General features: G+C 43.2%; 1 protein-coding gene across 3 annotated transcripts in view; it reads right to left on the minus strand.

The window, feature by feature from the left end:
- ASB2 (ankyrin repeat and SOCS box containing 2) overlaps window positions 1-20,916 on the minus strand; it is a 29,663-nt gene extending 8,747 nt beyond the window's left edge. Inside the window, exons 1-7 of one of the 3 annotated variants that reach the window (XM_069858716.1) lie at window positions 20,610-20,916; window positions 14,271-14,540; window positions 12,576-12,680; window positions 7,285-7,451; window positions 6,466-6,621; window positions 4,013-4,258; window positions 1,208-1,379 (exon numbers count right to left, since the gene is read on the minus strand). In XM_069858716.1, coding sequence (XP_069714817.1) covers window positions 1,208-1,379; window positions 4,013-4,258; window positions 6,466-6,621; window positions 7,285-7,451; window positions 12,576-12,680; window positions 14,271-14,515 — 1,091 coding nt within the window. In that variant the 5' untranslated portion in view covers window positions 14,516-14,540; window positions 20,610-20,916. The remainder of the gene's footprint in view (window positions 1-1,207; window positions 1,380-4,012; window positions 4,259-6,465; window positions 6,622-7,284; window positions 7,452-12,575; window positions 12,681-14,270; window positions 14,541-20,609) is intronic. The other 2 variants (XM_069858718.1, XM_069858717.1) reach the window with 2 other exon arrangements.
- Between the last annotated feature and the right edge of the window lie 5,138 nt (window positions 20,917-26,054).

A 26,054-nucleotide genomic window follows, 5' to 3' on the forward strand; every position in this document is an offset into this window, starting at 1 on the left:
CTTAATTGGGATTCCCAAGCAGATCTAAATATGAGGGTAAAGGATGCTATGGGAAGGGGTTAGTGCTGTCAAAAGTTTTAACTCTTCAGACATAGTGAAATATTTAGGAATCCTTCTCTAGCAGTTGATTGCAAAGATCGCTTTACTATCCAGAAACAGACTTTGCAGTTGGATGTACTCCCTCCTTTCACTATTGCTGAAATCATTTTTATGTAAACTGTTGATAGTTAGAAGAGCCCACCACAGTCACCAAAAAGATGTGTCACTACAAAATGTGACTGTGTTTTGCAAAAATAGATGTGGGCAACTCACTCTTCCAGTAGCAAGGAGTTAAAGGCAGAAACTAAAACTTCCCTAGCTTTAGGAGTAAATACTAAGGAGTTCAGGCTCAGAAGCCTGGTGCAATATCCCAGATCGATTCCTGTTTTTTTTTTCCATTAGTCACTTTTCTCATTGTTTAAAGAATGTGCTCAGCTCTATCTCAAACACATTTCATTTCAGAAACAAACCACGGGATCATTTAATGCATTTGTCTATTACATTTAAGAGTCATCTAACCACTCACTACTGAAGTATATTTTCCTGACCATGAGTTCTTTTCTGAAGCCTTTCCAATTTCCTGAAAGGTTTCTGAAAGGGAGGATACCGGAACTGGACACCGTACTCTAGTAACAAAGTCACTAATGCCCTAGAGATTCACTTAAGCACTTCCTGCTGTCAGCATCTCAATTATTGTTAATAAAACTTGAACACAGCAGAGATGAATGCAGCATGTTCTGCTTGTGCAGAAGAATCACAATGGGCTCATGCAGGAAAATGATTGCAAACTCTGTTACAATAGTTATTGAGGACTAACTTCCTCTACCCCTCCAATGCTTTTTATTATTCCATCTGAAGCATATTTTGTGGCTCTCAGCTTAATTCACTTCCAAGACATATCAAGTTTTTTAGCTGTACTAGGTTATAAATTGGCAACGCTCAAGAGATCTCGTACCCCACATCCCATCCCATCCCATCCCATCCCGCAAACAGACTCATTAGTTTATAATTTCCAACTTAAGCTCTATAAGCAGAAAGCCCAGTTCTCAAATGGCAGCTCCTTTCCCTGTAATTCTCAGAATTAGATCTTGGACATTGCATTCTCCTTTCTGGAGGGACCCTGGATTCTTGTTTAAAAGATGAAACTACGAAATGAAGTAAAACTTACTCGCAAATCCCCTTTTTGGCTGCTATGTGAAGAGGTAACAGGCCATCCTTATTGGCTTTGTTAGCATCTGCTCCTTGGGACAAAAGAAACTCCACAATATGTACATGTCCATTTTTACAGGCTTCGTAAAGAGCAGTGGCATTATCACTGGCTTGAGTATTTATGTCAGCACCTAGAAAAGAAAAAAATCTTTGTAGCACCAAAAGGTTAAAATCAGATGGAAACAACATATTTTGAATGAGCATACTTCTACATGATCCTGCAGCTAGAAAATGCACTTCAAGGGGATGTAGAATCATAGAGCCATAGAATGGTTTGGATTACAAGGGACCATGGAGGTCATCTAGTCCAACCCCCATGCAGTGAGCAGGGACATCTTCAACTAGATCAGATTGCTCAGAACCCCATCCAACCTGACCTTGAATGTTCCCAGGGATGGAGCATCTACCACTTCTCTGGGCAACCTGTTCCAATGTTTCACCAACCTCAGCAAAAAAAATTTCTTCCTGATAGCTGGTCTAAACTTCACCTCTTTAGCTTAAAACCATTACTCATTGTTCTATTGCTATAGGCACTGCTAAAAAGCTTTTCCCCACCTTTCTTATAAGGCTGCAATGAGGTCTCCCTGGAGACTTTTCTTCTCCAAGCTGAGGTCATATCAGAGCAAAATGAAAAGGTGGTAGAGTCATATCAATTGTATGTGGTTATATTGTAGATCTCCACTGGTTTTTACTATGATCTGAATTTTATAAAGGAGAATTTATCATAGGTGGCAATCATGAGCTGCCAATCCTAAATCCAGTCCCCATTCAGCTGTATCTCAGAGGCAAAAACTTTAAAATGCACTGTTCCATATATAGCATGGCCTTTTCTTTGGACACAATAATTCCATTCATATTTATGTGTTTACATTATGTGCATACACTGCTCTTTAGCAGGAGTTTTGACCAGATGATCTCAATAAATATTTCTGGACACTGTCTCAAATGTTCTACAAAATTTTATAGCTCTGTATTTATGCTACACATTCATTTATATTTATACATATTATTTATACTCTATATATTCAAACTTTAAATAATTTTATAGAATATTTTAATTTTAGTCCATACCCAGGCTAAAACAGGACTCTATAACATGACATCAGTATAGTACCGACCAAAAATTCTAAACAGATTTAATTTTGGCAGCCCCCGCCAATGAATATTTTGTTTCAAAACTCAGCACCTGAGGCCATATCTCTTCATTTCATGAGGGTTCAAGCTGAGTCCAAAAAAGATAAATGTTATCAACAAGCTACTAGATTATTTGGGGCATTTTTTTCTTGAGCTGTAGTGTGTGCTTGGCTTAATAAACAACATGCAAGAATAAACCAAGACCTAATACTTTTTGTCCATAGATATTTTGGAATCTAGCCTTTTCTATGCTAGATATTTAAGGCCTGAAATCCTGGGTTTCAACTGTCATATACTATACCATGGTATCCTCGGGTACGCTGCTTCATGTGTATCCTAAATGGGAATGACAGTTCACTGGAGTTTTGCTTCTAAACCACAATAAAGATGCCAATCAGTCCTGTTTGATCATAAAAACTCCTGCCAAAGAGGACATTTCCCTGTGCTCTCACCCCAAACTGAAACATCTGTGTTGTGTTTGGCCCTTTGAAGATGCTGCAGCTGGAAGTATCAGGAGAATTGCAGTGAAAAAAACATAATACAGGACTACATTCCTAATGAAAAAGAAATGAAAAAGAAACCCTTTTCATGATGAACACTGCTCATCATAAACAATGCAGTGGTATCATTCCTGGGATTCTCAGTGGAGCTTTTCAGGGCTTGAAAAAACTAGAGAGTTTTACAGCATTTTCTCTTGTGTATTTTTCTCAGAATTGTACTTTAAGGAAATCCTGATATCTATCTAAGTTGAAACAGAAATCACATTCTGGCTAAGTTTCTAAAATCGTAGACAGTTTTATGGACTAGCTGGTCATATAAAACTGACCTGACGATGCTAGCTGAACAGCAGAACACATTTTTTTCCCCCAGCTCTTCTTTCTTAGCCATACTAATGGCTTCAGAAGTTTTTCTTATCTTCATTGTTGTTTAGCTCTTGTTTCATAAGTACATGATCCAGTTCTTACCTACATTGAAGATATTAGCCCACAGTACAAATAAAATATGCCTCTGAATAGTAGTAAAGCATGTTGTGCTTATTGTAAGGCTGTTTTACATGAGTGGAGCAGTAAAAGGTAGGTTTAGTGTAAACCAGAATCAGATCACTCTGTCTATATGTTTGAACACATACACATAGGGGACCGTGAGTCTGCTTCTCCTTGGTGTAAATCCATTAACTATACAATAGTACTTCATCTTTTTTCAGCAGAATTCATCAGTGAAGGAGAGCTGACTTTGCCCATCACTGCACATGTTCATGAGCAGATGGAGTTGGCTGATGTCCAGCTTCTGACATCTATTACCCCAGAGTTGTCTTACATCACTGATAGGATTTTAGGCTACATGCATGCAGCAATATGGGTTTTGAAAGCTGTCAGGCAATGCAGTTAGAGAGCACCATATTACTTCCCAAAGTAGCTGACCATGACTGAATGCTGAAGAAGTGCAGGTGTCTAGGTCAGGTTCTCTAAAAGACCCTACAAAATCCAGCAATCTGGAGCAACAGCATTTCAGTAGCTCTGCAGGTTAGGTCTTATCTTCAGAGACAGAAAATCTAGCCAGAGAATAATGGGTGCAATGAAATACTAAGAATAAAATGAGTAAAAGCATGTAACAGCACAACTATACGCACCACATTTTGCCAGGTATCTCAAAGCTTCCAACTGCCCACTCTCAGCTGCCACAAATAAAGAAGTGATCCCATAGGAGTTTGCAGACTCAATCTTGGCACCCCCTTTCACAAGGATATCGATAATCTCCAGGTCATTCCGGGAGACAGCCTCATGGAGAGCAGTCCATCCTCGATTGCAACGATGGTTCGTATCAGCATTGTACTGTACCAGGAGTCTTGCGGCCTCTGCGTTCTTGCGCTCACAGGCTGTTTTAGAAAAAAATGGAAGTGATTAGCACAGCCCTTTGACAAGATTCCCAGTGTTGTGGTATCCGCTTCATGTAGCATAAGGCAATATACTACAAGTAGGCCATAGAGAGTAAGAACAAAGATCCATCTAGGTCAATACAAGTGCAAAAAATGTTGCTAAGTAAACATTAGGGCTCATAAAGGATGTAGCAGTGAAGCCAATATTCAGCCAGGACCTGCAGGAGGCTAAGTGTGTTGTGCAGGACTTGTGCCAAGCCTGGTACTGAGGGGAATCCAACCCAGCACATTTGTACCAAATATGTCACGGGGAGGTGACAAGATGCAAGAGGTAATTCATGAAGAGCAAACATGTTACAGAAATCACATGACCTGAATGCTTTCTTTCCAAATTCTTTGCAAACTGATTACGTATTACTGCTCTGATCTGCAGAGAAAGCTCCATATAGACAAGAAAATAAAAAAAAAAGTCAAACTAACAATGGCCAGAAAAAGATCATTAGAAAACAATAATGGTGTTCATCAGCAGTACTCTCTTGGCCTGCAACAATATATAGTTCATGACCATCCTGAGCTAAAGGTATTTTTTTGATAATTAACAGTGTTTTGTTGATTTTTGTTCTACCAATTTGTTCCATTGCTTTTTGAATCCCAAATCATGCTGTGTCTTACACACTTTTACTGTGGGATCCCAAACCAAAGGTACTGGAGCAGAACCTCACTTTTAGAATTAGCATGTTGTATGATATGCAGAAAGAGAGGCCAGCACTTTTCATATCAACTGGGGTTTTCTGTGAAATAGTAGTGTCTTTTTCTCCCAGAGGCCCTGACTTTTGGTTTTGATTCTTCCCTTTGGCTGTTGCCGTGGCTTCCACTCCCATATATAGGTGTCACTCATGTATACTGAAAACAACTGTCTAATTAGACACTGTTGTAATTGCCTATGCATAGCTCTGCACAGTTTAATTTGCTTCCATATAAGGGATGAGTAATTATGATTATTTTCTCACTCCTATTTTGCTCAGAATATTTTTGCATCAACACTAACAAATACTTAATAACAGTTTTTCTCTGGTTAAAAAGTGTTTTCATATTATTGTTACTATTGTTGTTGTTACTATTACTATGAGTACTACTACTGCCACTACTGTGTGTTTAATGCACCGTTGAACAGCTTTCCTTAAGCTGACTCTAAATCAGAATTTTAAAACTAAGGCATTTTAAACTGAGCAGCTTTAATGTCAGGCACCCAAAGTTGAAGACAACATTACTCTTGAAAGCAGTAATAGGTGCTTTTTAATGTTTTAGAGCACTAAAAGCAGTCATGGCAGGAGCAGTCACTTAAGGGGGAAGGGATGTGAAGATGTGAGAGATCATCTCCTTCTTTGAATCTTCATGATCTCATGAAAGTAACGCTGTTCTACTGAAGAAAGTGTTCTCTCTGACTGACTAGCAGCAAAGTTATATGTCAATGTAAAGCATTTTATCTACCTCACTGAATTGTTTATAACTCTTTGCATCAGCCATAGGACTATTCTGGCTGGGCCCAGACAGTGTATGGATCACTGGTGTGTCTACAATTACTGTACTCCCACCTCTAACGGCTACTTTGGTCCTACTGTTTAGAAAAGCATATGTATTCTTGTACTGTGCAGCTTTCTGCTTTCCATAAGTTTGGGACATGGTGCACACACCTTGTGCTTAGGACCCCACTAAGCATCACACCTGCACCCTCAGCACCACGTTGCAGCCTGCAGCCCCCGGGGGAGCCACTAATCCTGTCTTTGATGTGGCTGTGAGGCTGTGGCATGGGAGGTCCGACATAGGAGTTACAGGACTACTGGAGGAAAGTGCAAAATGGGACCTAATTGCCGAGTTTCAGCTGCACATAGAATCACAGAATCATCAAGTTGGAAAAGACCCATCGGATAATAGAGTCCAACCATTCCTATCAAATACTAAACCATGCCTCTCAGTGCCTTATCCACCTGTTCCTTAAACACCTCCAGGGAAGGTGACTCAACGACCTCCCTGGGCAGCCTCTACCAGTGCCCAATGACCCTTTCTGTGAAAAAGTTTTTCCTAATGTTCGGTCTAAACCTCCCCTGGCGGAGCTTGAGGCCTTTCCCTCTCATGGCAAGAACATCTGCAGTTCTGCCTTGGTGATGCCAGAAGAGTTCAGCATCCCTGGAAACACAGCCACTTACCTTTGTAGAGCGGTGTTTCTCTGGCCTTGTTGGAGATGTCAGGCTCAGCCCCAGCCTGCAGCAGGGTGAGCAGGCAGTCCAGGTTACCCCGGCTAGTGGCCAGGTAGAGAGCTGTCTCCTCGTTGAGGGTGCGCTGGTCGATTGTGCCAGGGTATGCTGTGAATAAACGGTGAGCCCAAAGTCACTGTGGCATGTAGTAAGTACACAAGTACCTGCAGAACCATCATCTTTCAAAGTCCTTGGATTTTTAGCTTAGTTTTTGTTTATTTATTTTCTTTTCCTTTTCCATTAACAAAGTAAGTTAAGAACATACTATAAAGTTACTATAACTCAGATTAGGTGTCTAAATCAGTCTCCAGTTTATGTTAAAATGTTCAGCTATCACCACTAGTGATGCAGAAGCTACTGAGTAACTGCTTGTCAGTTGCCAGTTGAAAACAATCTGTAGCAGTTAAGCACCTTCAAACACCATCAAAGAGGTACTAGGCTGGATCTCCAGCTAGTGGGACCTGGGGTAATTGTGGTCAGTTGTGGCAATCGAGCAGCTCATAACAGCTGAGAGCTCAGCTACAAGGATTCACTGTGAGAAATCCAGGGCTTGGCAAGATCTCTCCAGATAGAATTTTCTCCTAAACTTTAGAGGTTTCAGTGTGAAAACGTGTTTTGAAAGAGAAGTTGAAAATATACACTCAGAGACGTTGAAAAAAAAGATTTCATACACAACCTCAGGCAAGGATTGGGCTGCTTCTAATTCTGCTTTTTAGTTTATTCTTATTCTTCTTCTCCCTTTTGTAATGAATTAGTTTTAGCATCACTGACCTTTTTGCAACAGGCTCAGGCAACCCACTTGGCCATAGTACGCAGCTTCATGGAGGGGTATCCAGCCGTCTTTATTAGGTTCAGAAAGGTTTTTTCCTGATTTCATCATGTTACATACTGCTTTTTCATCTCCATCCTTGATTGCTGCCACTACAGGGTCAATTTCTCTTTAAAAAAAGATTAAAATCTGATTACTGCTTTCTTCATTGCTGAGAAGCTTTCTTTTCAGCAAAATCACTGTGTCACTTGGCCAGAACAGTGAACCCCCTATAGCCTATATAATTATTTATATCCCTAAGATGTCTTGCTACAGGACCAGTGGGAGTAAAATTTCTCTGCTCTAATTTGGCTGTTTACAACGGAAGAATCTGGAGTTGCTGATTGCTTTCCTCAGAATATAAGGAAAATGTAGGTCTTACTAATCTCTCATAGAAACATTTATACTTTAGACACTGGAGTTAGGGGAAACTAGCTCTACTCATGCTCTGTAAACTGCCCTCAGCATCCATAGTTGTTATAATTACATCAAACTTCCATGCGGCAAGGTATTTCCTCTTGAGAACTCTGTAAGAGACCTCTGGACGGTCCAGTTTGGGTCACAACACTCTCTTAAACATGATCGGCTTTGAAAACAATTGCCCCTGTTCACTCCTGAACAAAATTTAACTTTGATTTGCAGGTCCTAAAGCAGAAATTGTCCGTAAATCTTGTTCTTGTATTTTAAAGATAATACCTATTTTTCTTATGCAACCCTGGTTTCAGAAGTTATCTGGATGAGTTATGAAGAAAGGAGGACTCTGGTTAGAACACACAAGCTTTACAGTGGTGGTCTAGGCTTTCCTTCTTTCAGCCAGGGAGGATTAAAAAAAATAACCACCCACTCAAAAGAAATTCGTAGCTGCCCTTTGTGAGCATGCTTTAGAGATCCCCAGGTGTTAATTCAGCATTGAGTACTCAAATTTTCAGAAATTACAACTATTTTGGACATTACAGACCTTTACAAATGTGTATTCAGTGTCTCAGTATGACATGTTAGGTGTTGTACACTTCTGAAAATCTAGTCTTTAAAAGCCTGCTTGGGACCAGACCCATTAGCTTTGTTGACAAGTCCACTCAAGGCAAACCTCTTAGCCAAGTTAGCAGTTCCCCATGTAACCATAACTGGAAGTGGCCTCTGGAACCACAGCTGGGACCTGGTGACAATCTGTGAAGTGGTTTGTGTTACTGTCCATTTTAAACACAGAACTGTCTGGTTCCACAGGTCCAAATAACTTCTAGGCAAAGGGTGCAAAAGGAACAAAAAAATATTTTGAAGACAGGGAATAATTTAAGGCCTCTTCAGAGCAGAAAGTAATTGAAATGTGTAGAATCACTGAAAGTGTTAAAGCAGTATTTCAATGTTTAGCAGAAAAGAAGAAAAATAACGTGAAAGCTGTCTTTTTGATGCTACCTAATTCTGAAGCTTTCAAGAAGAACCTTACTGTGAAAATCTGCAAAAAGCAAAAAATGTGCTCCATGCCACCTGGAAGTGAGACACTATGAGCAGCCCACAAGTGAGTGTTGCTCTGAGAAGCCTTTCCTTTACCAAGCATGCATTCTGGGCTAGCTACCTAATCCTTCAAGCTCTATAAGTGCTATCGCAGAGCAGGGCGGATCTGGGGACACCAGTCCTTCAGCAGAGCAACAGTGAGAGCCACTACAGGACTCCCTGCTCTACTGGAGTCATGATGCTGTGTGACAGTTACTGTACCACTGATCCGCAGTGCCTGCAGCAGCACCTGCCTCCCAGCTTCCACCCCAGCTGAGAACGCTGACAGCACAGCGGAGGCAGGGAGCTGGTACCCTGCAGCTGCTGCAGGCAGGATCCTTGCCCATGGTGGCACCATCTCTGTGCCTGGCAGTGTGCTGCACCTTCCAGTGCTAGCACCCAGTCCAGCTCCTGCTGTGCAGTGCTGGGTGAAAGCAGCCACTGCTTCCTTGCTCAGTGGCACCATATGGCTGAGCTCCAGGACAGCAAACACAGCAAAGAAGGAAGCATTTTTCCAGTTCCGATGGACACTTACAGAAAAATGAAGGCGCACTACATTTTCAGAGACAGAGAACAAGAGGATGCTGAAAACATAAGAGAGCTTGTAGTTTGAACTAACTCTAAAGAGAAAATCTTGCAGCCTTGAAGGCAGAGAGACTGGGAAGGGAGGTGTGTGTCTCAAGAGAGACTATTAGCATCACCAGGGTAGGAATACAACATGCAGGGCAGTGATGGTGGGAACAACTAGAACTCTGGTGATGACAGAAGTAAAATGCCATATCAGAGTGAGATCAGAGGCAGAAAAACATGGGCAGCTTGGCACAGGAGGCCTTAAAAGCAGACAATTGGTACAACCTCTGCATTCAGTGCAAGTTATAGGAGCAGCGCTGGATTTCATTGCCTTGCAGGGGCTGGACAGACCAACAACCGGGAACTCACACAGGAGTCATTAATCTCAGCTTGCTCAGGGGTACCTGATCTGTACCATCAACAATGATATTAGCACTGAGAGTCAAGTTGTGAAGGTGTTTCTCTAGGGATAAAAGTGCCTAGAGCTCTCAGAAGCAGGTGAATACTACACACGTACCAAGGAATGGGAAAAGATATTGCTTCCAAGATGAAAATGTACTTAGTGGCCCTTACTCCTTCTCTATAGCTGGAAGCAGTCATCTCAAGACAGCAGAGCAATAAAAATAGCAACACTGGAATAGGGGGAGGTATGCTACACAAAGCCAGGCATTTTGCCTAGGGAGATAGCAGCTAGAGCAGGCAGCTGCCTTCCTGACCACAGCCTACCCAGGAGGAATTGACTGACCTTCTGATAATTGCCAGGCTGAGGTCCCAGGGACACTACTGTATCTCCATAGTATTTAGAGTATCCTGGAGCCTAAAGCTAAAACAGCTAGTTTTGTGTAGATAATACATTTTTATATCGGTGTTTGAAATTAGGCATTTTGTTGAAGTTAGCTAATAGCAACAATTGGCACGTTTGGCTGGGACCAGAGGAGGAGATGGGGGATCTTTGAAAGCCTCTGGCACAAGGGTGCTGGAACCATCTGTTGTTCAGTGCAGAAATTCATGTTACACATGCAGCGCTGCTTACTTTGACCTTCGGATTTGGACATGCAATAGAGTTACCAGTACTTAACGCTAGATGGGCCACAGCAGGAGTATGAGCATGGGGCTGGCACACAACAAATGCAAGGTGGATCACATGCTAGCTAAGAGGGTAGCTCAGATCTGTGGTAGGGCTAAAAAATGTGTGAAGAATCAATTACTGTTCTTCTTAAGCCTTCAGATGTTGAATGAAACAAACTTCTGTCAGGCTCCTTGACCTTAAATGATTCCCGAGTAAGATGGGGGAGCTTGCTGGACCAGGCTGTAGATGTTTTAGCCAAGCAAATTCCAGATCAGCACAGAAAGTTTAGTGAATCTCCCTGTGAAATTCTTGTTTTCTGCCTGCCTCATAGCTAGCAGTTACAAAAACTCCCAACACATTCTGCTGCTTGGATTTCATCAGAGTATTAGAATTATGGAAGAAGTCTGGAATCTGATGAAATCTTAACCTTATAGATGAATTAAAAGAATTACTGCATTTCAAAGGCCAGCAGCCAAGATAATAAATACTCATTGGAGAAGAGATTCAGAGTATTGTCAGTACTGAGTGCTGCAGAAGTGGTTCAGCGATGCACACAAGGGTTCAGGAAGCTCCTTCTGTTCCTGGCAGCCTGGTGGAATGAAGGCAGCATGAAGGAACAACAACTCCCCAGGTGAAGTGAACTATGATCCCTGCCTGGCTCCGAGACAAGGGCTATAAAACTGTTGTGCCATCATGCTCTCCTGTGGCTTCCCAGCCACATTTCAGCTCTCACATGGCAGCAGGGGAGGACTAGCTCATCAGCCTTATTCCAGTCTTCTTCTCTATGCAGAAGAAAAACATGCCCTTCCGTCACTGCACCCAGAGCAGGAGAGAAACATGCACAGTGTGCAGAGCACCTAATGAAAGGATGTGACCTGCAGTGTGGCCAAGGGGAGCTGGCGGGTGGCAGGAATGAGGGAGGTTTCATGTTTCAGCAGAAAGAAGTTTTCACCTGTGTCTGGGAGGACAATGTCAGTGGAGAGCCTGGGGAAGATCTCGGATCAGCTAGGGTGCAGAGTGAGGTGGGGAAGACTGTAGAGCTGGGTGAGGGATGAAAGAAAGAAGAGTGGTGGAGGTATAGTCACTGCAATTGTGCATGTAAGAGAGACTTGCAAGATGGATAAAACAAAGTGGATTTGAACTAGGTGGATAAGAAAATCAGGGAAGAGTTTTCTGCAGCATGCAGAAGCGCTGCCTTCAACACTTTCCTGGCCTCATATGATAGCTAAAGGCAGAAGTCTGCAACTACTCTGCCCCCTAGAGAGCTGTAACTAACCATTATGGTTCAGGCACTTCCACCATACAGGCACTGGGGCAGAGCTTGGGCCACCCCTTTGCTTTCCTCATCCATGACTGAGTTCACCTCAGCTTATTTGTTGTCTCTGCCAGCAGCAAAACGTGGCCAGGAGGATCAAAGTCAGCCAAGCTAGTTTCCTCCTTGGGCAGGCAAGATGTGGTACGGCTCCCCATCAGCCCTCCTTGGTGTGGTAGGATGGCACAGGTATTGCTGGGAAGAGGCATGGCATCTTGGGAGCATTTACAAAATATTTACTTCGAAGCACTGGACTTTCTCACACTGCTTATATACTGAGATAAAACATTTGTTTTCTCCACTGTTCCCCACTGCTGAACCATGAACTTAATACCAATGCAGTTACTATCAACCTCTGCCTGTCTCATCTACTGTGTTAATGTGGGAGCCAGCATATATAAATAAACCACAGCACAGGCTTCCCTGATGTCCTTGTCACCTCAGAGCTACCGAATGATCCAGAGTCTCAGAACATGTGCGTGGAAGGGATGAAGAGGGATAAAGGGGGCGAAGCGAAGTGAAGCAAAGCGAAGAGAAGAGAAGAAGGGAGATTTGAGGTGGGTCACCTGCAAGAGCTGGGACATGTTCTGGGGCAGCTGGAAGCTCAGAAGCAAGAGCAGGAAGGCAGTGAGGCTGCAATGCAGGAATCAGCAAGACCCCTTCAAGCAGTTCATTAACTCCTCTAGATGAACACCACCATTTCCCCCCACTAGACGCTATCACCACCCAGAAGAGCTGGCTTAGGAGGACAGCGGGTAGCAAGGCTTGTTTTGACCTAGAGGAAAACAGGAGAGGAAGAGGGAGGCACTTACACAGGCTGGGATGTGCTGAATAGGCTGCCGTCGTATCTTCGCCTGACCCCCCAGGCTGCCCCCGAGCTGGATGGCTGAGCACGGCCTCTTGACTGGGCTGCCAGTCTGGAGTGGCGATAACATGAATGAAATAAAGAGAAATACTCCGAATAGGAGAAACAGGTCATGCTGAGGCAAAAACAGAGACAGACATCCACGGAGACGGAGTGAGAAAGCCTGCCTGTTGGGGCTTTGAATAAAAGCAGATGGCCACGGCTTGCTCTGCACTGGATTCAGCTGCTCACTCTGCTCAAGATTATTTTTGGCCCTCTGAGGAAGCATCAGGGGATTCAAATGACCATATAAGACAACAGTGAGGTTAACCCTACCACCACCACCACACAGGAAGCAGGCACGAGGCGAGGTGACAGTCATCACCTCCAAAGTGCCGTGTGATCTGGTTGGAGGTGGGGGTGGAGGAGGACCCAGGGCCCCCAGGCACTGGTTCTGTATCCAGTTCAGCTCTCCTAAGGTGGCAGAGGAGTTCAGCAACAGTACATGTCTGGAGCTACAAGCTGTAAGTTTTCCCTCCAGTGAGAAGTCAAGAGCTGGTGGGCTGAGACAAAGGCAGGACACGTTGATGCACAGAACTGCAGGTGTTGACTTTTGCCAACATAGCGGATGTCAAAGAACACCTCAGGAAGGTGGGACCAAGTAGCCAGGGAAGCCCTCATTCTCTCCCATGTCTGGACCCCGTGGCAGAGCTGACAGTACAAGTGCATGGTAATGACACTGAGAAGCCATGACCTTTGGTGGGAGCAGGACTCCCTGTTGTAAAGCATCCTGATTCCACAGCTATGAAACATTCTTACTGCTAATCAAATTGTCCACAGTTTTCCAGCCTTGGAAACCAAACAATCACAGGTGGTAATGAGCGAGTCATCAGAGGATGGTGGAGTTATGAGAAAGCAGGAGGAATGAAACTCAGATACTCCCAGCTTATTAAGAAAAAAATTAGTTTAAAAGAATAGGATCCCTTGGTTTGGGGGTGACTCTGTAACCTCTTCCCTCCCTCCTTGAGAAATCTGCCTTTTAAAAATGAAAGGAGAACAACGTCTGCGTTTCAAACTGTCAGCAAGTCTCCATAACACACAGCCCAGCATTGCAGGCAAGGGAATGCCACCGTGCTTTGGTGTTTGGAGCCGCTCTCAACTGAGAGTGCTGTACTTGAGGTTGGACTCTGATCTGAAGTAACTACATCCTTCAAAGACTGCAGTATCTAAAAGATAGACAGCTCCCACTGTTTTATATGCCTATTTTTGGCCTCTCTCCTATGTTTTCCCATAACAAATGCTGTGCTCACTTTCTGGCAAAACCTAAGCTCAGCATACAACGTTCCCTCATGGGGGAAATGAGCCACTGGCACTGGCAGGGCTCCTGCTGTTCAGGGAAACTTGTAGCAGTGCCCCTTTTCTTATTTTATTTGTTGCTTAAAACAGACAACAGCAAGCAAATTCTCATTTCATTGTGAGGGCGTATATTGTTGACCTCATTGGATTTATAGCAGACTCTGGCTTTCAAACTAATGACAGACTTGCAGAGCAGCCGCTTGGCACAGCTAATTAGAAAGCACGTGTTCAGACAGGGGAAGCTGTTTTTCTCTTCCCAGGCAGGGTGTTTGTTGGGATGGTGCAGCACAGGCAGGCGCTTACTCACCTTTGCCATGGGTAGATGCGGTAGGGAGGATTGTGGCTGTTGGCGTGGCTCGTGGCAGCTGCCTCACCAGGACCCGCCACCATCGTCTTCTGGTGGCTTTGGGCAGCTGGCTGACCCATGGCATCCTCTTCCAAGCTCTGCTGGATAGCCATCTTTATAAGCTCATCTTCACTCAAGCTACTGTACAGACTGTATTCCTCACAGCCTATCGTTTGCCTTTGAGTGTTTGCTGCTGTTGTAGCCATTCTGGTATTTTTCTTTTTTGCTTTCCTATAAAAGAAAATTGTGATCAACAAACTCTGGAAAATGAAAGAAACTCAGCGATCTTGTACTTTTGATCAGTTCCGCCTCTTGATTAGACTGACTAGAAAACCCTTTGGAAATCCTTCCCCAGGGAGAAAACATCACCTAAAATCTGCATGTAAACATAATGAACAAACTCCTTTCTATCACATAGAAGTAGTGGATTTAGCTGGTATTTAAAAAAGGGAAGGCAGGTGCTGCAAGCAAGGCAGGTTTTTATCAAATTATTCTGGTTAGCAGAGCTAAAGAGAAAAGTAGGTAAAGGAAAACCCCTTAAGAATAAAGAGGTACAGCTTTGAAATTAGTTTATTTAGGAGAATGCCAATGGACATCTCATTTTGTTGTTTGTGTGTGTTTGTTTTTCTTGCTCTCTTGCAAAAAAATTAAAGCAAAAGATTTGTCTGTTGGTTTTCTGTAAGATCAGGTTCTTCCCATGAAGTGCGAAGACACTTTGTGGAGTAAGTTTTTCCACCTTGTCTGGAGATGCAAATTTATTCTTTGAAGTGACATTCTTGGTTTCACTCAGCTAGGAGAGCAACACAACACTGCTCAGTTTCACTTCTGATTTTTTTGCATTTCACAGAACAAAGTTCAAGGTCATGAGCTTTAAGACTTATGGTTAGGCTCTCTTCTAAAAACTGGTGGTCAAGAGATGGAAATGAGAGAAGGGGGAAACATCAGGGCACACTCAGCAGTCACAGAATGACTGTGAACCATCACCACAGAGCGGATTCAAAAAAAACCAAAGACAATCGAAAATACTGTGGTATTTCCAGCAGTGACAGGGAAGTACTAATGCCATGAACAGTTTGCTACTCTAGAAGGTTCTCATCCAGATGCCAGAGAGCACTCTGGCTACCAGTGTTCAAGCGCCAAAGGATTATTTCACAGGAGGAGATGGCAAAGCTTGCCTCCTTTAAGAAGTTGACAGCCAGGGTGTAATAGGTTCTCTTTTATAAGTACTCTGTAGAGCAAGAAATGTAAAATAATGGAGAATGCTGGGACAAGGACCAATGGGCACAAGCTGCCCATTGGGCAAGAGAGGAGAGGGAGCCGCTAGAAAGGTTCTGTGGAGGCATGTCCCCCAGGCACAGAGAGGCAAGAGGCTGGCGGAGTGTACTAGCATGGTTGTTGACAAAGCTGCCTGTGTCCCACCCTGGGACTGTCAGTCTCCCTGCCCAGGGGATGCCACAGCAGGGCTAGTTTCCAGCTCCCCACAGCTCTGCCCTGCCAGTCCATGGGCCTTGCTGAGCCAAGACCCCTTGCAGAGCCACATGCGTGAGGCTGGCAGAGCCACACTCAGCCTCCTGCTGCTCAGGACCTGACTCTGCCATAGCGGGCACCACTGACAGCAAAGCCTGCAGCTCCCCTTCCCTGCAGGTCTGCTCTCTTCAGCAGGCTGGGGCTCTGACCCCGGCTTGCTGAGTGACTGGGGCAGCCTCGCTTCCCAGAGATTTGCACCCATGTCGATGGCAGTGGGACCTAGCATGCTGCAAGCCTTCCACCAGCAGATTGCCCTGTTGTCCTCACTGCTGTGTGCATAGGCAAGAGATTGTCCTGACCTGGAGGAAATGGTAGCCCCCCTCAAATGATGACAGAGCCTATCTATGCATGTTTGTTTCTCTAATCATGTTTTTTTTTTTAAAAAAAAAGAAACTAATAAAGTTTGAAGAAATCACAAGCACTTAAATCAAGCCATAAGTAACATAGAATTGCAGATATCACTTCAGAAATGGTGATATCTTCCCCCATGAACAGCAACATCACACTTCAACCACTCCTCAGAAAAGTGGAAAATGTTCAGAGTAAAGGGAAGCCTAGCAGATTTCAGATTGACATTATGACTTTGAGCAATAAAGGATTTGGTTTACAGCCATGAAAACTGCCAAAATAAAAGCTGCTGTTGCTGTAAATAATGCAACTCGATTTTGTTGGGTTTTCTTTTTATTTTCAGTCAGATCTCTTATGGCTGATATTGGTTACCTTCTGCAGTGAGAGCTGGTGTTCTTCAGCTCTACTGTGATCAAAGAACTAAGCCCAGGCATCAAACCGCTGACAGCACCTTTATGGAGTCCCTGCCCACCTTGCAACCTAGTTGCTCTGGTACCTGTCCTTGACTGCACTCCAGCCTGCAGCTGACTGAGAACCGCAACACAGCTTTGTTTTCTTGGCAGCTTCGGCTCATGGCATGCTGGGCAGCACTTTCATCATCTGTCAACCTGTGTACTCACTCAATTAACTGGTGGTGGGCTGTGGATACGTGAAACCCACAGGCTGGAGTCAGACGGCTTCTCTGCAGCATCCAGCACTGCAATGCCTAAATATAGGGACCTGGCCCTGATGGTGATTCAGAGACTTAAACCAAACAGTTAATGAAGGGCAGAACCTGAGTGCAAGCTCCTAATGGAGGTGATGCACAATGACTCTTTGAAGGAGGCAAGAATGGAGATGAAAACGCTCCTCTCTGAGGTCGATAAGTGCCAGTGGAGCACTGGGCACGGATCCTTCCTCTTTGTCCTTCTGAGCCACGCTGCCAGCATTCCGACAGCACAGGAGGCAGAGCAGGCACTGGGTCCAGCTTCATCGTCCTTTTAAGTTGGGTGCTGGAGTCCCTTTATGGGCAGTTAGGGCTTTGAGGTGTGTACGGGAGACCACTGCCAAAATGACACTGCACTCTGACACAGAGAACATAACTGATGTAGGTGCCTCACTAAACCCCCAATGGATCTAGGTATAAAGGCCATTTCTGGACATCTTCCCCTCCCACCTTATATTTTTTTCACACCTCATAGGGGCACAGGGAGGGAAAGGGAAGATTTTTGATGTTGTGGATCACTCCTATTTCACTCCTTTATTCTTTATATGGGTTAACTGGGTCCCACCCACTCTCAGAGAAAAAGGAGAATCTCCCTTGCATCCTCACTAATCTAAATATTTTGACAGGAATCCCACAGAGTGCAGAAACAACAGTACAGGCTGAAGCTCCTGCCACTGACTCATCCTGTAGAAAGAAACTTCGTGGGGCCCAAAATAGAAAAACCTTTCAGTTTTGCTCATGTAACTGGCACGACCCCAATCCCCAATAAAGGTGTGAGGGTCACATCCTGGGGCTGCAGGAGCTTTTGTATTGGTCCTAACGGCCCAGGACAGCTTTGGTTGTCCTGACCTGTCACAGAGATGGTTCCAGTTGGCCTTTAAGAAGTTCCTCTTTGCCTCCACCTGTCTCCCCTCCCTCAGACTGTCCTGCATGGTGTCTGGAGCTTGGCAGGAGGTGCGTATGTGCCTCCCCATACGGCTTCCTGTGGAACAGCCCCGAGGGGAGCACTGCAGAGCCACCATGCTCCCTTTCCACCTGGACATCCCTTGTTTTGAAGCTGCCAGGCCACAAGGCTCAGGCACTGTTTCAGGCTATTTCTGCAACAAGCCACATGAGCCAGCTGGGCTGCGGTAACTGGCCGAGAGCGTGCCCTCAGCTGGAGGCTAATGCAACACAGCCTGATTCAGTTAAATTTCTTCCACTGTGGCTGAGCTCGGTGCCATTGCCTGGCACTGCTGCAGCCACCCAGACCTATCCTGGCTCATGTGATGCAGCACAGCTAAGGTAACCCTATCTGTGGCCAGCAGTGAACTACCACAGCGTCGTGAAAGCCCACTAGGCTAATAGTCTACAAGCTAAGAGCTTTTGTAACAAAAGTGTGAAAAAATAAATCAATCGTTGTTGCTAGGAATAGTTGAACCAGCTAGGGTAAGTAAGATCTGGCCAAGGTAGTCTTTCTAAATGCAGTTTGAATCTATTTGCTTGCTCAGGCCTGCTTGCTGTAGGTTTAAAGTATTGTCATCCGATGTATAAGTTAAATGCTGAGTTTATTTTTCACTCTGACTTTAGCGTTTGGGGGAAGGTTTTAATGTTTGGCTGTCCCCTGCACGTCTCTAGCAGCTCAGGAGCCCATCCTTGCATGCAGGCAGCACAAGGCATTGCACGTGCTGTAAGACAAGAAACTAAATTTAAAGCAGTGGGTATAGTGCCCTTCTTATTCCTTAGAGATCACTTTGCCTTCAGATCTGAATGGCTTCATTAGTGATCTCTCTTGGTAGAAACATGTCCTAGGATACTGCTGCCTGTGATGCCTGCCATTTAATACCTCAGCCTGACAAGATCTTCTGGATCTAAATTTATCATAATTTCCACATAGGACCTGACCCTAATTCTTAGTTTTGCTATCCCTATTTCAGTGAAGTTTGTTTATTCAGGTATAGAAATCAAGACTGTGCCGTACAGAGGTAACTCAGCTGCATCTAGTGACCAGAAGGGAAGGTTAGACATGAAATCCATGTGCCAGGGCCAGGCTGTGATGCTCTGTCCTGCTAGCAAGCAGCCGTATCTGGTAGATCTCTGAAACCATAGGTACTACTCACCAGATCGACTATTAGTAACTACTCATATTATGGTAAAAGCCACAGACAAACACAATTACACAATTAGGTTGCTACTATATTTGGACTACTGGTCAACATACAGTGTTTGGGAGAATGGGCCTCTGATCCCTGATGCAACATAAATAAACAACAAGGATTACAGCTGACTTTGAACATGCAGAACAGCCCCATTCAGTATCATTAGCATCTGAAACAACTGGTCCCTATTGCTAGCACTTCCTTAAAGAAAAGCTTAGCTAGGCTGCCTGTCCTTCTTCAATAGATCCCAGGCAGTAGAATTAGCAGAATTACTCATTGCTGTCAGAGGAGGGTGGCAGGTGAGTGACAAGGTCATTAAGGGAGCAGAGCCAGGGACTTTGCCTGCCTTTGCACTGAGTTTACCCCAGTCAGCTTGTAACTCAATACAGCACCACGGTATTTATGGCTCAGGGTGCGATAAACCACATTTCTAAAAACAAAACAAGTGTTTGGAAGCTGCAAAAGAGAGAAAAGAGGAAAAGCTTGCTTGTTTTGCTTTTTGCAAGGAATGATTGAGCCCCAGGTTCTGCAGATACGTGTTTACCTCTCCATGTGTTTGCCTTCTTACTTCTGAGAGCAGCAGGAGTGTGCATAGGGGGAAGGTAAACACGACTGGAAGTCTTCACAGTAAACCAAGCCTCCACTTTAGCTCTTAATGTGGTATCTTTCAGGCCAGATTCTCTGCTGGCAATGGAAACTATACCAACCTGCAGCACTTAAAGTGCTCATCTTTTTGCTGCATTTTAGGTCAGTTTCCAGATAAATCTTTGCAGTTCTCAAAGGGCATTACATTGGATAATTACTGCTGGGAAGCCAATGATTTTTTAAAACCAGAAAGATTTCAGTGCCCATCAGATCTGCCAGAGCTGGGATGTCAGAATGACACTTCATGCTGTGCAGATGCAGCAACAGGCAAATATATTTTGTAATGACAGCTTATGCAAACCGCTCAAGTTCTAGCCCAGTGCTGAAGGAGCAAAGCCAGGCTTCCCAAAAGAATCCTGCAAGCAAACAAATCCCTTTGCCCAGCCCTAGCTGTCAAAACAGGTCACCTATCAGTCTGGCATATGTTACGATGCTATCAGACTGTGACTCCTTGCAAATTCTTCACTGGAAATCCATACACCTGCAAGCTTTTATTTCTTCTCAGAAAGCAATTCACACAGCAATCAATGCAATGTTAGCTTTGTGTCATATCAGCTTGAAATTTATAAGTGAAAGAAATAATTTGCTGATGTAATTTTTTTCCCTTCACACTGTTCCTTGCACACTATGCTGTACCTTAGCACATTGTCACGACAATTATTTCTGAACAAGATATTCTAAGGACAAAGATATAAGCCTCACCTGCAAGTAAAAGAGAAATAAGAAAATGGTAGAGCTATAGTTCTCCTATACACCAGGGAGTGTTTTATGGCTTATGTGAAAAACAAAACAAAACAAAAGCAAGCCACAAAACTTCCCAAGACAGTGTTAGGGAGTTATGTTACAAACTGCTATAGGAATAAATATTTGCATAGACATAGCAAACTGACAGATTGAAAATTATAAATAAGTTCAAAACATGCATATTTGCATTACCTTTTTTGTTCTGAAATAAAATGGTATTAATACTGTTGAAATAAGTTATCTCCTTGATTAGGTCCTAATTCAGAAAATCCTCGCTAGTATTCATCTCCCTGTTTTGCCTGGATGTTTCGATCAACTGCAGGACAGCTTTGAAATGCTCTCGCTTTGAAGCCTGGAGTTTATTTCTGGATCACCCCATGATCAGCGAATAGAAGCCAAAATATAAGTTGTTCTGAATCTCAGATTTCCTGTTTGAAGATGCACGGCAGAAACTTTTACCCATCCTAAAGCTCTTCTTTGTTGCATTAGCTGAAGAACTTCAGTTCATCAAGCATCCTGTAGCTAAATGACACAAATTTGACCTTTCTATTACATCATTATTTATTGTCCCTGACAAGTAGACCATATATGGACATGTTTCTAGAACCTAAAGAGAAAAAAAGAAATTGCCTTATAATTTTTAAGTAAAGTATGTCGTCCTGGAGAGTTTTATTAACCTGGGGAGAAAGGAGCTCAATTTACTTTTCTTTTAGCTGCTGCTAGTTCAGCAATACAGGCAAACATTACATGAGTATTTATTGATGTTTTAGAGCAGTTCGTATATTTTTAAGACTGCAAGTTTGAGACTTCAGGATTCGAAGATATGAAAAAAGCAGCTATGAACCTGTTCCAAGCAGTGTTTGTAAGAGCTTACTACTGGTAAAGAACTGCTCACCTACTACCTAAATGTGAACAACAGACCCTCTCTCAGAATCCCTGAGGCTATAGATGTGAAATGATAGCCATCTTTCCCACATCTGGCAGAAGGCAAGCTGGCAAAGGGAGAGATAGCACTAATCCCAGGATGAGCTAGAATAAAACAGCTGCGCACACACATGGAAGAATTGTCACTAGGATTAGCTGGAACATGAGGATAATACTCAGTCTGGGAAGATTTCTATGTACTTGTCCAGCTAATATGATGAGTGAAGTGAAACAGTATAATACAGTATCAAAATCATGCCTGTGTTTCTTTCTTCAGCTTCTGCTTCACTGATTCCTGTGGCAATACATTGCATATAAAGAAAATGAAGCCTAGACTGCAACAGGTTGTTTTCCTTTCCAGGTACATTGTTGAGCCTTGGGCTAGCTGTACTCATCCTGTCAGTGCATAAACACCCCTGTCTAAGGCTTAACAAGAGCAATCTTGAAGGGTATCAACTTACCAAGACCGTGCTATCCTTTAATAGGTGATACCTTCCAACTCACCTGCTTCACTTTTCAGTGTTTTCAGAACCAGCATCATTCCCTCTCCATTCTTGCTTCATAATCTGACTTGACCCAGCATGATGTGATGGCCAGTACCTATCCTGTCAACCTCCTCTGCTGCTGGCAAGACCATTCACTCCTCATAAGTAGCGCTACAGCTATTATTTTTTTGAGAACATTCAGCAGTTACTATGGCAGGCAAAGGAACCCTAGATGTCATCACCAAGAGGGTGTGAAACTTATGCCCTTGAAAACATGTCAGCCAACCCCCCGTGACTTTTAAACAACACCCAGCACTTTTTTTTCCCTGACATTACTTTAAGATTGTAACCAGCCTCGGCTTAAAGCCAAGAGTGAATAACTCCCACATTTAACACTTCTGCTGTCTTTCGGCATTCTGTCACTGGATCCACACCCTTGGCATTCTTATGGCTGGCTTGATGTCCCACTGAACTCAAGGAAAAATGCTGATATTCTGATGCAGATGCACGTTTGGCAGAGGCAAAGGTGACTACCATCTTCCAGGATGGAGTGTTTGATTATAAAAAAGATACTGGGGCTTAAAGTCCCAACAAGTATGAATGCTGCATGTGGTTCCTGATGCCATTGACACCAAGTACACTGCAATTCCTTTCCCTCTCACATTCCTGGGTTTTCTTGCAAAGCTTCATGCCCCTTCTGATGTATTTGGAACTCCTATGAATACTACTGCACCATTTTCTGATAAAAGTGCAGGACTGTGCTTCAGAAGATCTATCTTCAGATACCACTAACTTTCTCTTTTGTCTTGTGTAAATTATTTAATCCCAGTGTCTCATTTTCTACATTAGTGAAGTGGAAATAATCAAACACATTAACTTTAGAGGACAGTCCAAAACTCCTTACAGATAGGAAGCCAACAACACTACTTATATGGACAGAGATTGCCAAATAAGACCTCATTTAATTAGTATCTGTGAAATACTTTGCTATCCTCAGAGGAAGACCTCATAGAAGTTTGAAATGTTAATTACAGAAGGATTACCATACAGGAATGAAATCATACATTTGGGGTTGATTTTTCCCAATAAAACAATGTTGTGGCTTTATTACAACCCATCAAAAACATAATAACAATCATTAGGATTTATTAGCATTGCATCAGATTTGTTAATCTATCCCCTGGGGTACACACAGTTATGAATCTGCATTTTCATCTTAATCCCAAGACATTACAAGATATTACAGTAAGTTACCTGCAATAATAAACACATAAATTTGCACCATTTTACTGGGTGGAATTAAAACTTAGATCTGTTTTCTTTCTCTTTAAGTATAAAATTATGGAAATAGACAAGTCATACTGATGAGAGAGTCATCCAGGGTCTCACAAACAAGGTGCAATAAAAGAGATTTAAATGTGAGAGAAGACAAAGGATAACCATGTGAAAATAACAAATGGAGAACTAAAGAGCAAGATTTACTTGATTCTTCATGTTTCCTCAAAATAGTGAGTAGAAGTCAGGTTAGGAAAGCACATTAGACATTTCTTTAATTTTGGGGTTTGTTCAGAGTCTCTACTTCCTTTAATTGAATTAAGTAGCCTTTTTGGTCTAAGTGCTGCTTTGTTTTAAGACAGAACTGAATCAGACAACTGAGACTGGTGAAAAACTAAGTTCATTTGTGCTTCTCAGGAGGACCATGAGCTTGTTACAGACTCACTTGGTGTGCAGAGCTGCCATAGATGTGTCATCACATGATGAAATAAAGTTGAGAATGGGTATTAGCACAAACTATATTCTTGTCCATGGCCTGTAACTACCAACGATGAGTAACTCTACTACACCCAAACACTTGGCTCATGACTGGCTGTTCTGAAAGGATGAAAATACTTATTGATTGTGACAGTAACTGTCCCTGGGCAGAAAATCATCATAATACTTTGCCACGGAACAACATTCTGGTTTGAGCACCAGTTACTTGGAACTGTTCCCTTGTTACTTATATCTTGTCTGAACTTTTTTACTGTAGCAAGGCAGCAAGATGGTTTTGGTGGCATGTTTCTCTGAAAGTACCTAGGGTACTCTATACCTTTTGCAACCATATTCTAGTGAGCAGAGTTGTATTCAGTGTTGCCATGATATGCTTTCATCAGGCACTCCCAAAGATTAAATGCAAACACTAGAACCAAAAGCAACCCTCCTGTTCCTCCTGCTATACAACCCATGTTCAAATAACAAAGAGATAGAAACTCCCACAGGGGAAGATGGTTTCAATTTCTTTTGCAAGAACTAGTGATTGCTTTGGCCTCAGTACTCCAAGAGAAGCAAGGACCAAGAGGCACTTGTATGGGAAAAAGTGCAGGGTGTCACACATGCCCAGGGGCAGGGAATACAATATACATTACTTCTTGCTGACTCTGCTGCCTACATACTTTACTGCTGCAATGTAGTAGATGTTTCGAGATCACTCTACTTGGAACATAATTCCTCTTTCTGAAGAAATTTCTCTCATGCTAATGGCTCCTAACTCACAGCCCCTAGTCAGGGTGGACTTTGGCTCACAGTACAACTTCTACCTCTGTGCAATGGCTCCTCAGAGGAAAATCTTACCTTTCAGATAAAAAAAAAAAAAAAAAAAAGGAGTCATCGGTTCTTTGGCAATATGACCTGAGCACAAAGGAGAACATCCAGTATTCAAGGCCCTAATCCCAATTTCAGGTATCTGACGACTCAGCCAAGACCTACCCTGCCAGTGAGTTTTGAAAGGAGCATGCAGCTACTGCAGTCACTGCCTCTCTGCAAATGTCATCATAAGGTCACATCCATTGACTCAAACTGAAAGAGGAATCAGTCAGAGGGAACATGAAATGCTACTATGAAGTGAACACGACCCAAAGACTATCTAAACAAATACATGTTCCTTGGAGGAAGAGGGAAAGCATAAACATTATCTTTTAGTTACTCTTTGCTGTGCAAATATTTATTTTATGTTATAATATATGTTAGTAAGAATGCTAATGAGAGACTTGTCTTTTTCTTGACCTTTACAAAATCCACAAAATTGACAATTGTTGCTGCAAACCTGTTGCTCTGAGACTCTTGCAGGGGAGCAGGAGGATGAGAATGGCAACAAGATACACAAGTTGCTGTGAATAGCAGAAGTCCTGGAAAAAAACCAGCAACTCCAAAACAGCACTGACAGAAAAGTGAAATTGATTCTGATGGGAGACAACCTTTCTAGTTCTTGTTGGTTTGTTTTTTTTTTAAAGCAGTCTTTGGAGATATGCAGCAGATGCCTACTGTAAAGTCTCCATTGGAGATGACCACTCTGATTTTGACCCAGAGGCATTCAACAGGGCTTCCACCAATATCATAGTTGACTTACATACATTCAAGGTTCTCCTCAATACAGAGTGACTCCTCCACCTCTTCTTCCTTGCTTGTCTTTGTGAAAGAGCCTATAGCAATCCATCACAATCCTCCAGTCATGTGAGTTGTCCCACCACTGTTCAGTTATTCACATGATATCATAGCTTTCTGATTGGGCACGGACCTTCCTTCAGTTTATTACCCAGACTGCTTGTGCAGTATACATACACTTCAGGCAGTTGATCTTTTCATTTTCATTTAGGGAGACAGGTAAGGCACATTCTACACTGCTTTGGCTGGCCTGTTTTTTTCCCAAATTTGTTGTGGTGGTAGCATGGGCATTACTATACTAGGTCTCTCCCCCAAGTCTTTCAGTTTAAAGCCCGGTTTACAGAGTTGGCCAGCCTACTGCCAGAGATTCCTCTGCCTGTTCTAGACAGGTGGATTCCATCCCATCTTAGCAGACTGAAGTGCTCATAGAAGGTTCCATTATCACAAAAGCCAAACCCCTTGTGGCAACACCAGCCACATAGCGAGAAGTCGGTAAGTGTTATGCATCTGTTCCTGTCTGCCCTCATTCATTGAACTTCTAATATGGAAGAAGAGATGACTTGAGCACCAAGGTTTTTCACTTTCGCCCTCTGGGCCTTATAGTCTTCCTTGCTTTTGCCTAGGTGAGGGCTAGTAAGATGCCCCTACCTAAATTCAGAAGCTTACAGAAATGTCCGTAACTTTGAGAACAATGAGTTTCAAGGAACTTTCTATACACTTGGAGTTACACTATGGCTAGCAGATGCTACTGGAGTGGCAAGGCACAGTAAGCCCCTCATGTGCACAGCTCCAGGGAGAAGGAGGTGGT

The sequence above is a fragment of the Phaenicophaeus curvirostris genome, chromosome 5, assembly GCF_032191515.1.
Source record: "Phaenicophaeus curvirostris isolate KB17595 chromosome 5, BPBGC_Pcur_1.0, whole genome shotgun sequence".
Classification (NCBI taxonomy): domain Eukaryota; kingdom Metazoa; phylum Chordata; class Aves; order Cuculiformes; family Cuculidae; genus Phaenicophaeus; species Phaenicophaeus curvirostris.